The sequence below is a fragment of the Rosa chinensis genome, chromosome 5, assembly GCF_002994745.2.
Source record: "Rosa chinensis cultivar Old Blush chromosome 5, RchiOBHm-V2, whole genome shotgun sequence".
Classification (NCBI taxonomy): Eukaryota; Viridiplantae; Streptophyta; class Magnoliopsida; order Rosales; family Rosaceae; genus Rosa; species Rosa chinensis.
This window is the reverse complement of record NC_037092.1, coordinates 19,557,829-19,570,000: the sequence shown is the minus strand read 5'-3', so window position 1 is coordinate 19,570,000 and position 12,172 is coordinate 19,557,829. Positions and strand designations below refer to the sequence as shown.

Genomic DNA, 12,172 nt, shown 5'->3' with positions numbered 1-12,172 from the left:
ATATTCATCTGCATTAAGAAGATCGAAACAAAATGAGACAGAACAGAAATCAGGATTTCGTACTTAACTGATGACAATTTCAGTGTAACGGTTATTGACATTCTTACAGTTTTTAGTCTGGAAATGCCGTCAGAATTTGGATTCTGTTTTCCAAATAATTGCAGGACTTCTTTTCTTGCTTCCTCTTGCCAATCCTGATGGAGTGCCAGAAGAAAGACGGTCCAAGCCAACAAACCATTAGTGGTTTCTTGTCCAGCAAAGTACAATGCCTTGCATTGATCAATTATATCATCTTTCGTGACCCTATATCTGTCATTACAGTCATCATGATGAGCCTTTAAAAGTAATCCAAGAAAATCCCCCCCAAAGTTGTGTTCATCTTGCTGAGTCACTGCTTTGTTTTCTCTTTTCTTTACAATCTCCAGTATCGTGTCACGTATTTCCTTCTCAAGCTTCTCTGCTTGAATTTCATCACTAGTTTTGAAAAGCTTTCTGCAATATGGAATGCAATAAACATGAGAATTAAGAACATACACAATCCTCCTACAATATAGAATTGAATTGTTCTGTACTATGTAACAGATAGGAACAACACAGTTAGTAATGTCCAAATCAAATATCTCACATATAAGAGTAGTCACATGTCGTGTGTGTGTGTGTATCAATCAAAGATAGAACCAGAAACTACAAGAAAGATAGGTTCTTTGTTATAATTCCTTCAAATGCAATGAACATTAATTAAAGTAAGTTACCGGATACCAGGAAGCCTGATCTTATAAGAATTTTTGAACAATAACAAGGATATCTCCGTCAACATGTCAAAAATTTTCTTCCCTTGTAAATAGCTACTACCAAATGCTGTCCTGGAAATCACTTCTGAAGTAAACAACTTAAATTCTTGATACATCTCGATCTCTTTGCCCTCGCTATTTTGCAACCTTTGTAGCATGTTCTCAGCACTAGCTATCATATCTGGAACCATATTCTGGTAATAAAATAAAATAAAATAAAATAAAATCTCATTGTAGTAAATTAAATTTCCTTCAACTCATTATTTTCTAAATAAGACTGTCATGCATATCTTTCATACATGTATTTCATGTAAAAATTTTATCACTTGACAACTTATGCTACCATTTTGACATCTTATGCAGTAACTAAGAAAAAATCTCTACTAAGTTAAATAAGAATAAAAAATAGTTTCTCAATTGCATAATGGATAATTCTTAGGTTCACCTCTAGAGTGAACTTGTTCATTCACCTCTTTTTCCAGCCAGCATATTATATATTGACACATTTACAATTATTAAAAAGAAAAGAAAAAAACTATTAACTGACTTCTCGTTAACTCTCACCGTTTACTCAATTCTCATCTATTTTTATCAAAAAATAAAAAAAAATTATCTATTCTCTCAGTGAACCTGATTCCCTCCCATCTATAATGTCATTCATTTTCCAACCACAATGACCGAGTAGCCATATATCCAATTAGTTTTTGTTCTTAAAAGCAATGTTGAAGAAACCATTTCCTCAACAGTTGTTGAATTCATCATCTTTATTGGCCTTTTGGCATTCAAACCAAAATCAGAATTGAGCGACAACATTGAATTTCTTCAGTCCATTGCCCACAAGGTATCTCCATCTTATAGCTAAGCGTTTAGAAATGGGATGGTCATCCAATTTGGTCCAGAGCAACATGTTTTATCTAGTACTTTGGGTCTTAGAGAGACACAAATTTGTTTGTTTCTAGGCTGGGGGTGGCGAGTGTAGGACTTGCAAGTGTCAATTAGAACGGATTAAGAATCATGGATGAACCGTGTAAGTTAACAGTTTAACACAAAAAAAAGCTAAAGTTTTGTTTTTTAAATTGTACGCGTGTCAATATATGATAGGCTGTTTGAGAAAATGCTGAATGAATACGTTCACTTTTTGGTGAACCTAAGAATTAGCCGTGAGTAATTGAGTGACATGTGCACATATTGTGGGAGCTTCTTTCCTTATAATTAAGGAGTTAATTGAAAGAACCATATCTGCGGTCTTAATTTGCAATAATTGCGTTGAATAACTAAAGCTTACTTTTAAGCTCTCTCCATGGAAGGCGTGGTTGGCCAACTTTCGAAGTTTTAGCCATTGTTCTCCTTCAGAAGTCCCGAGGCCGTTTCCTATCAGCTTCTTCCCAAACCCTTGTTGTTTCATTTGCAGATAAACTCTGTCTTTGTTATTCAGTATCTCTTTGCACAACTTAGGTTCCATAACCACCAACTGAGCTTCGGTACCTAACCACTGAAGAAAAATCTTTCCTGTCACAAAACGCAACAACGTACACTTATGTTAATTGGAAATACTAATTATCTGAAAGCGATATTTCATGATATCGATCGAGTTTATTATTTGTTACCATATATCTTAAGCCACGAGTGATACTGAGGTTGAACTATAGGAAATATGTCATGTGATAAACCTTTGGGTCTGCTCATGGCCTCCTTTTTCAAGTTCAAGATTTCTTTTGCGTTTCCATGGACAAGTCTGTAAGAAGGGCCCTTGATTCCCTGCAGACCCATCAGTTTCTGTAGGCAAGTGGGAGTCCGCCATTGTGTGTGATAGATCTTGAAGATCAGAAGGAACAGAAACACAAAGCTTGAAACAATGAATACTGGGAATCCAGTGGTACTCATATTTTCAGTGGTTTAGCTGTTTGGCTCTAGCTCTTAAACACAAAACTCAGTCTTGGATTAGAAGAAATTTTTAGATCCTCTGAGAACTAAAACAAGGCGCTGAGGCTTACAATTTGAAGGATTGATTCATTGGATGATGGTTTCGGTGAGTACCGAGGAGAAGAGAAGATCTTGGCAGTGAAGGAGGACTGAAGAGAAAGATGAGAGGAGACAAGGGTACGTAGCTACAAATATAAAAGGAATTGAGAGAGGAGAGAGGGGTCCCCTGCTACAATTATAATAGGAATTTTCAATGAGCAATGTGAAAAATAAGTAGAGTTTTTATTATCCATGCCACGTTTATAAGCAATCGGGGCACAATATCCGGCACCCCGACTGTTTAATTCAGGCCGTATAAAAGGTCGCTGTTGCATAAAATTGTAGTAGTGCACTGTGAGTGAGGACTATTATATATATACACTCTCCTTTGCGCACAAAAATGTCATCAAATTTGGATGTTTCTTTTACTAGGTAGAGACTTTTTCAATCCAGGTGGGTTTGAAGGCTTTTTTTTAACTTCAGAGAAGAAAGTTGTAACAGACCGAACTTAGATTACAATAGTCAAGAGAGACATGCATCTTCGAAGGCATACCAGGGAAAAGTAAAAAGAATGAAATACAACAGTCAAGAGAGACATGCATCTTCGAAGGCATACCAGGGAAAAGTAAAAGGAATGAAATACAATAGTCAAGAGTGACATCTTCTTAGGCATACCTGGGAAAACAGAGTCCGATGAAAAAAAATAAAAAATAGCAATCAAGATTGAAAAAGAAGAGGACAAACAAAATTTGTATCCTCACTTAACTTTTGTCTTTTGAAAAACTTAAAAGTTTTCTTTCTTTAGCGTTTGTGGTAGGGTTTTAATTTTTCAATCATAAAAGAAAAAATTCAACACAAACTGGAACAATTAACTATTAATTCATGAATGATTCGTAAATTGAATCTCAAATTGAGGTTGTTTAATGATATAAGAAAATTAAAAGAACCTAAAGGCCCCTCAAACCTGTTTGGCCACATACTAGTGAGAGTTGGGACTCAAACTTTAGACATGAGGGGAGAAATTTTTCTGTGCTACAGTCAAACCAAGTGTCAACTACACGTGGTTTGACGCTTTAATTAAATTTCGACATTTCGACATCTGTACAATCATTACACATCAGTCATTAATCGTCAGCCACAAGTTTCTGCCGTAGCATAAGAGGTTAGCAAAACTTTGCCATTAGTATCAGTGGCTAGAAGAAAAATAAGCTATAATTATCTTGAAATTTTTTGTCGAGAAGATCTTAGATCTGTAGTTTTCTTTTCTTCTTCCCATGTTCTTTAAGAGAACTTAAGTTCTCAAGTAAGTGAGAGAGCAAGAAGGAGAGCCACAAACTGTAATTGAAATGGTCTGAATGAAAACAAGGATTCAAAGTAACAGGGAAGGAGTTTAGGTGGATGTATCAAAGACAATACGAATGGAATGGATTTGAATCCAAAATCCAGATCTTCAATTTAAACCCCTCTTCTTGAGATTCTATCCAGAAACCAAAATAGGGATTTGATATGGGTTTTCTTATTGATTTGAGATAATTAAACAGTTTGCACTGAAGATCTTTAATCATATATAGCAGAATAAAATCCAAACGCCTATAAATGCTCGGCGTCCTTGTCGGCGATCTCAATACTATTGAGTTTCACTCGTTGAATCATAAAACATCAATTTGGGATTTTCTTTTCATTAATTCGTAGCAGCAAAACAACGTTCAAAGTCTAAGTTTGTGGTCAATTGATGATGTGTAATAGTTGGACAGATGTCAACATCTTATTAAAGCGTCAAACCACGTGTTAATGCTGACGTGGTTTGACCGTAGCACAAAAAAATTTCTCACATGAGGGTTCCATACTAGGCAGCTCGACCAACATTACCATACCAGGTGGTTAATTTGATACAATCAGTATTAGTTTTTTGTTTTTTCATTGAAAAAAAAAAATCCTTTGCAATTTCAATTATAACAGCAATTTTGGATATATATAAATTCTAGAACATAAATTGGTACACAATATTAAATGAACATATATTGTACGGATCATTAAATAAATAATAATAATAATCCACAAAGGTGGCGATTCAAAAAAGAATATGAAATCTTTAAAAAAAATATAAGGTGAAGACAATTGAGATCCACCGATATCAATAATGTCTCAAAAGTCTTATTTTATGACCCATGAAATGAGAGATTGTTTCAATAATTCTTCGCAATTTCAATTATCACAACAATTTTAAGTAGAACATAAATTCGCACACAATATATCATTTCATTGGAATTAACAAGTATCTTAACCGAAAGAAGGTGATAGAGGAGGTGGCTAAGAATACTATATGAAAGAGGTGGCTAAGAGTTACTAAATGAAAGTAGGTGATAGAGGGATGGCTAAGAATACTATATGTGGGTAGTATGAAGGTAGGGGTGAGTGGCGTGGAGGTGTGAGGTGCTAGATTATTATGAAGGTAGAGGTGAGTGAGGTGCGGGGTGTGAAGAAGGGTGTCAAGACAAAAATAAGGGATAAATAAAATTTCAATGTATTGCAAGGGCTTTTCATGTGAAGAATCATTAAACCCCAACCTAACCCAAAAAAGAATATTGGGCTTGGTCGGGTCGACCCGGGTCGTTTCTCCTTAAAGCGTCTAGAACCTACTGTAAGTCTATAACCAACTTCTACGTCCTTCTGTTTCTCATTTCCCGCTTCAACGTGACCCTCGAAACGACGCCGTTTGCGAGCTCGACACCAGCGAAAGGAAGAAGAAGATGTTGGGCACAGTGAAGGCGCGTTGGGTGTTCGCGACGGTAGTGTTTTTCTCGGTGGTGGTTTCGCGGAGCAAACCGAGAGTTGAGTCGGAGAGAGAGAAGCCTTTTCTCTCTTCTTCTTCTTCGCCGGCGAAGTCGTCGTCGGCGTCCGAAGAGCCACTGGTCACTCTGGTCTCTATGGCTTCTAGCGAAGGAGGCCAAGAAGAGTTCTTCACCGAAACGACGACGGATGAGGGGTCGCGGAATCTGGAGTACGATTTCTATCGGAACTCGTGCCCTCAGGCAGAGACCATTGTGAGGTCGAAGATGGCTTGGATTTACGGCCAGCACAGGAACGTCTCGGCCCAGTTGCTGCGTCTCTTTTTCCATGACTGCTTCATTGAGGTATAGAGCTCAAATTCTTCATGACTTTGGTGTGAGTTTTTTTGTGATATGTGTTTAATAAATTTTTGCTTTGAAGTATCGAAATATAGGGATATATGGATTCTTGAAATGACGGATTTCTTGATTATTTGTGGCTGATCAGCTTGGCATTGAATGTGGTTTGGGATTTTGCTCAAATCGGTTTTAGTTGCTCTGCTCTTAACCATTGAAATCTAGGGATTTATTGATTCTTGAAATTTCGGGATTTCTTGACTCTTGAAATGCTTAAAATGTAGCTTCATTGTTTGGATTTTCCTAATGGGTGTTGTGTTTTAATTTCATCTGGGTGTATGTTGGATTTAGCCTTTTTCTGTATTTTAATCCGATGCTGATTGTGACCTGTTTTATATTTTGTATGGTTGAACTGAATATATATTTTTGTTAATTAATTTGAATGTGTTCTGTTTTATTGACTTTCCAATTCCAAAACCAGTACTATATATGCTATGTATTTCTTATGAATTTGGTATATGGAGTCATGGAGACCGAAAGAAATCGTGTTAGCGGCAATGATTTCTCTGAAATTGGTTCTGAATTTTATCCATTCCTTAGTGATTTGGTGAATTTGGAAGTTTGCTACTTTGACTGAAGCCTTCTATTGTATTAAGCTTCTTCTGATTTTTACTGGTGACTATCAAGATGTGAACCTTGTTATTCTTTTGGGAATTGGTCCAAGCTATGAACAAGTTTGTACATTGTAATTTCTATCCAGCTATTTATCTGTCATTCTTAATGTTGTGGGGCTTCTTGAATCAGGGGTGTGATGCTTCCGTTCTCTTGGATGACAGCAATGGGGATAAAAACCGTTCTATAGAGAAGCAGGCTACACCAAATAGGTCCTTGAAGGGATTTGATAAAATTGATCAGATCAAGGAGGAGCTCGAAAATGTTTGTCCAGGGGTGGTATCTTGTGCCGATATACTTGTTCTTGCCGCCAGAGATGGCATTATCCTGGTGTGTCAATGAGTTTTTCTCTTCCTTCTCGTAGTTCCTTAGGATTTCCCTTTTACATCAGAAACTCAGTACTCTTCATGCTGATGCGGTAGTAATATCAAACATGGCAGGCTGGTGGCCCATACTATCCAGTTTTGACAGGTAGAAGAGATAGTACCCAGTCCTACTTTGATGTGGCATTGGAGGAGATTCCAAAACCTGATGACAATATCACTCATATATTGCATCTGTTCTCAAGTAGAGGTTTCAGTGAGAGAGAAACAGTTGCTCTTCTTGGTACTCACTAACCTTCTATTCCTTATTCAAACTTATGATTGTAGTACGTCATTTTAATCTTTGGAGTTGTTTTGTATTAGGAGCGCACAGCATTGGAAAGATAGGATGTGAATTCATACAGTCACGCGTAAACAACTTCACTGGGACAGGGCAACCAGACCCAGCCTTACCTCTTGATCTCCTCAATACGATGAAACTAAAATGCCAAGACAATGCTAACAGGGCGACCAGTAATACTGATGCATCTCAATCGTCTTTGTCCATATCATCTGGGGCAGTTTTTGATTCTCACTATTACCAGAACTTGTTGCGGGGAAGAGGGATCCTCTTTGCTGATCAGCAATTAATGGCTAATAGGATGACAGCTCAAGTGGTCGCAGCATTTGCTTCAGATAATGGATCGGCATTTCGAATGGACTTTGCCCAAGCAATGACGAAGATGTCAACACTTGGTGTCCTCACTGGATCTCAAGGTCAGGTGCGATCGGTCTGTTCTCTCCCAGTCAATAGTTATTGACACATTCCAACAGTATAGGTATAAACCTATAAAGGGGGTGTGATGGAACTGACATATTTTTTAGTTACTGAATTCATTAAACCCGTCACCCTCTTGTTGTACATGAGAGGAAATTCTTTAGTCTCTGATAAACCTTTAATTCAATGATTTTAACCGTTTGTACCTACTCCTTTAGCCCTTTTGTGCTGCCGGGAGAGAAGTCTTTTCTCACAAGTCACAAGTTTATTCCATCTTTCCAAAATCAACACTCTGGGGAAGGGGAATATTTAAGTTTCTTTGAATCGGATGCATCAATATTAGGTTAATAAGAAGTTTGTACGACACCGAGATGGAATCTAGTGAGGAATAAGATCAGTTATATCATCAACAGCTACCATTAAGAGTAAGCCCATCACAAGACGCATGTTTTTTGACTTTTTCTTTCCTTATGATTTGTTTTGATCCAACTCAACCAAGTACATAAGGATAGAGATTTTGATTATTGATCATTTGTGTATGGTGTTAGTAAGCAAAGCAGCCGTATTCCTAGAAAACCTAGGAAAATCAGGAACACCAACATTTCCAGCAAGTACCCGGTATACAAATACATATAACTGTAAAAGCAACTCTATGCACTACAATATGAGCTACCAGTGCACTCAACTGATCGAGGAGGTAACCTTCTTGTTTCGGTAACTTGATAGAGACAGTCTGATCAACATTGCCTGAGGCATTCAATATAATGATCTGGTGCACAATTAATAATGTTCATTTGGAAAGAATGAGTAAGCTTGATTAAACTTGTAGGCATTTTAGAATTCACAAAAACCAAAAGAGGGGCTATATATCATGTACTAACAATTCACTAAACCCAAAAGGGTAAACAAGAAGAAGAAGAACAAAAGGGCATGCCCATATGAAAGACTACTGTCTGCTCATATACCATTTTTTTTTTTTTTATCTTAGACTCTGAGACTATCTGATGTACTAGACAACAAGAAGGTGTAGAATTTTACAGAAGTTCTCCTAAAAAATGTGTCATCTTCAGCACAGCCTCGATTTACACAACGTGGGAGTATGACAGTTAGGAACTGTGGGTGGGGAGAGAACAATCAAAACGGACTTGACCTTGGGATCCAGTGAGAACATTAAGATCTGACATCTTCATCATTGCCCGGGCAAAGTCCATTTGAAAGGCTGATCCATCATCTGAAGCATATGCTGCGACCAATCGAGCAGTCCTTTTATTAGCCATTAATTGCTGATCAGCAAAGAGGAGTCCTCTTCCCCTCAACAAGCTCTGGTAATAGTGACTGTCAAAACCAGCCCCTGATGATACCGATGAAGACAGTTGTTGATAGTATGACATCCCATCTGTGGTAAACCTCTCACTCAGTCCCCTTGATACCAAAGGAGATGCAGCAGCAGCAATACTAGTTGACTCATTATTATCATCTTCGCAATTCAGTTTCATCTCCCTGAGAAATTCAGGAGGAATAGTTGGGTCTGGCTGCCCTGTGCCCTTGAAGTTGTTGATGCGTGACATAATGAACTCACATCCTATCTTTCCAATGTTGTGCCCTCCTGAAAAAAAACAACTCATAGATTGAACTGATACATTTCCAAAACCAAATAACAAGAGCGTAAGAAATACAGAATTAATGATTACCTAGAAGAGCAACTGTTTCTCTCTCATCAAAACCTCTCAGCGAGAACTGATGCAATGTCTGATTGATGTTGTCATCTGGCCTTGGAATCCCCATCATTGCCTCATTAAAGAATGAGCGGGTACTGTCTCTTCTTCCAGTCAAAATTGGATAGAAGGGGCCACCAGCCTGCCATTTCAGATATTACAAATACATCAGAAACGACACAGCTTTTCTGATGTGAAGGGGAATTTCCAAGGAACTAAGGAAGATAGGAAGAGAAAGTTCAAAACCTTACATACTACTGCATGTGGTATTCCAATAATACTAAATGTGTGATAATTGAGTCAAGAGAAGCAATACAGTAAAATTGAAAGAGGTATGTATCCATCATCTTAAGTACTAGGGGACTAAGGGGAAAAGGATGAGAAACTGAAAACCTTAAATACTCTATTGTTGATTTTTCCAATAATTGAAACCAAACAAAGATCAATGCAACTACATATGTGATATGTTCAGTTTCTTATTGGTCTCTTTTAATTTAGTATTTATAACAATAGGCAGGAAAGAGAGAGACCGGAAATTTTTGCCTGAAAAAGCTATTTTAGATACAAGGGAAAAATCAAGTAAAGATAACACTGCAGAAAACAAAGCAGTGAAAGGAACATCTCAAGATTTAGAGTAGCAGTAAACACACCAGAACAATGGCATCTCTGGTGGCTAGAGTAAGTATGTCGGCACAAGATACCACCCCTGGACATTCATTTTCAAGCATCTCCTTGATCTGATCAATTTTATCAAAGCCCTTCAAGGACTTATTGGGTATAGCCTGCTTCTCTATGGCATGGTTTGCATTCCCATTGCTGTCATCCAAGAGCACGGAAGCATCACACCCCTGATTCAAGAAGTTCACAACATTAGGAACAACAGGTATAGCTGATGGAAATTACAAAATCCACAATATTCATGACATGGTCAATTCCCAAAAAAAATCTTGAAGAGCTAAATAGTGTACACACACACACTAAGCATCAGTTAAACACAAAAAGAACATAGCACTTACCAGACAACCACAAGAACCTAATTGGAGATTATGAACCCATAAAATTCAGAACCAACTAAAGTCATAATTATAAAGTAAATCTCTACATATATTCAAGTTTCTTAAGAAATATGCACAATATAGTACTGGTCAGGGAATTTGGTTAAAGCTCTGAACTCTCCTAGCAAGTATAAAGAAGACAACTTGAACTGAAAACAACTTTCCATCCAATTGAAAAAGCCTGCAGTCCAAATAGGTCCAGAACAGTTCATAAAGAGCATCATATTGACTACAGAGGGTCAATATTTCTGTTTACAAACATCCATGGAATTTAAGGATCAAGAAGTCCCTAATTTCAATAGCCAAAAGCAGAATAACTGAAGAAATTTAAGCCAATCAAATTCATCGGAAAATGGAAGAATGCTGGTATACCAAATTCCTTAAACCACAAATCTTCATGTTAAACATAAAGGAAACTTAAGAGTTACCAGATCAAGAAACCCTTGCAAATCAGGAACCAATTAATAGCCATAATCAGTACATCCATGACAGCTAGCACAATTTTCTTGATATTAAAGCCAAAGAACCAAGAAATCCCTAATTTCAGTGCTTAAATACAGAAATTAAAGCCATTTCAGAATCTGAGCGAGGTCTATATATACCTCAATGAAGCAGTCATGGAAAAAGAGACGAAGCAACTGAGCCGAGGCGTTCCTGTGCTGGCCGTAAATCCAAGCCATCTTCGACCTCACGAGCCCCTCGGCCTCAGGACACGTGTTCCGGTAGAAGTCGTACTCGAGAGTCTGTGACGTCAAGTCCGTCGTCGTCGTCTCGGAGAAGAAGTCGTCTAGGCCTCCGTCGCCAGAAGCGAGAGAAACGAAAGAGACGAGTGGTTCGTAGGAGGAAGAGAGAGAGGGCTTCCTGTTGGATTCGCCGGTTCTCGGAATGTTGAAGGAGATTCGCAGAGAGATGATCACTGCCACGAAGAAGACCAGCCACGCTTTCGTCTCGAACAACATCTTCGTCTTCTTCTTGTTCAACGGCCCCGGCGAGCTGGTGAGGTCTGCAACGGCGTCGTTTCGGTTTGTGAAGGAGAGCCAGAGAGAGAGAGAGAGAGAGGGTGGGAGTGGGTGGGTTGAAGCGGGAAATGAAAAACAGAATGATCGAGCGTTCTGTTTGCCTTGGGCGAAGAGTTTGTTACACGAGTTTCTAGAACCGAGTCGGGTCGATCCGATTAACCTTTTGGGCTGGGTACTACTTGGTTAGGGCAACCCAACTAACTAAACCCAAACTATAAGAGCAAAGTGAGTTTAAGTTAATATGACAAAACGATCTTTATTTGTAAAGATGATTTTAGAAAATCGGTTTAAAAACTAACAGTTTTGATCATAAAAAGGCCCAAAAATTTCATGTCTTTCTGACTTTCTTGATTGGAAAACCGCAATTTCTTACAAGTTATTTTTTTTTTTAAAGCAAAAGTCTAGAGATCTTTAGATTAATCTTTAATTTTTTTTTTTTTGTAAAAATGAATTGATCATACATAATGAAATAGACAAGAAAATAATTTGTACAAGTGTGTCTAAATCAATTTGGACAACAAAAAATATGTAAACAATACCAAAATTTTAACACATAGTTGACACTAAATTGATGAACAATTGAAGAAGTAGCCCAAATACATTATACTTGGGCTAGATGTTTTCTTGGAAATCATAAAGAAGTAAAACGAGCTCATATAATACTAACCATTTTACCATATGATCTCCCCGAACTACTCCCACTTCATTACTTCAAATCCTCTGATCCTTTGGTTGTATTCCTGAAGTACTCGT

The 12,172-nt window shown here is 37.7% G+C and overlaps 3 protein-coding genes across 3 annotated transcripts in view; 1 reads left to right on the top strand and 2 right to left on the bottom strand.

Annotated features, from left to right (window-relative positions):
- The window catches only part of LOC112166512 (cytochrome P450 CYP749A22), a 3,479-nt gene extending 516 nt beyond the window's left edge, over nt 1-2,963 (bottom strand). The window contains exons 1-5 of the mRNA XM_024303379.2: nt 2,399-2,963; nt 2,077-2,300; nt 753-985; nt 108-492; nt 1-8 (exon numbers count right to left, since the gene is read on the bottom strand). The exon at nt 1-8 is cut by the window's left edge and continues 516 nt beyond it. Coding sequence (XP_024159147.1) covers nt 1-8; nt 108-492; nt 753-985; nt 2,077-2,300; nt 2,399-2,675 — 1,127 coding nt within the window. The 5' untranslated portion in view covers nt 2,676-2,963. The remainder of the gene's footprint in view (nt 9-107; nt 493-752; nt 986-2,076; nt 2,301-2,398) is intronic.
- Nucleotides 2,964-5,434: 2,471 nt separating this feature from the next.
- Nucleotides 5,435-7,839, top strand: LOC112203376 (putative Peroxidase 48). The gene is made up of 4 exons (XM_024344352.2): nt 5,435-5,887; nt 6,683-6,880; nt 6,991-7,156; nt 7,237-7,839. Exons 1-4 carry the CDS (start codon nt 5,504-5,506, stop codon nt 7,671-7,673), a joined length of 1,185 nt encoding a protein of 394 aa, XP_024200120.1. The 5' UTR covers nt 5,435-5,503; the 3' UTR covers nt 7,674-7,839.
- Nucleotides 7,840-8,504: 665 nt separating this feature from the next.
- On the bottom strand, nt 8,505-11,465 carry LOC112201380 (peroxidase 57). The gene is made up of 4 exons (XM_024342263.2): nt 11,003-11,465; nt 9,996-10,193; nt 9,322-9,487; nt 8,505-9,236 (listed from the first exon to the last, which is right to left on the bottom strand). The coding sequence occupies exons 1-4, from the start codon at nt 11,357-11,359 to the stop codon at nt 8,737-8,739; spliced, it is 1,221 nt and encodes a 406-aa protein (XP_024198031.1). The 5' UTR covers nt 11,360-11,465; the 3' UTR covers nt 8,505-8,736.
- Between the last annotated feature and the right edge of the window lie 707 nt (nt 11,466-12,172).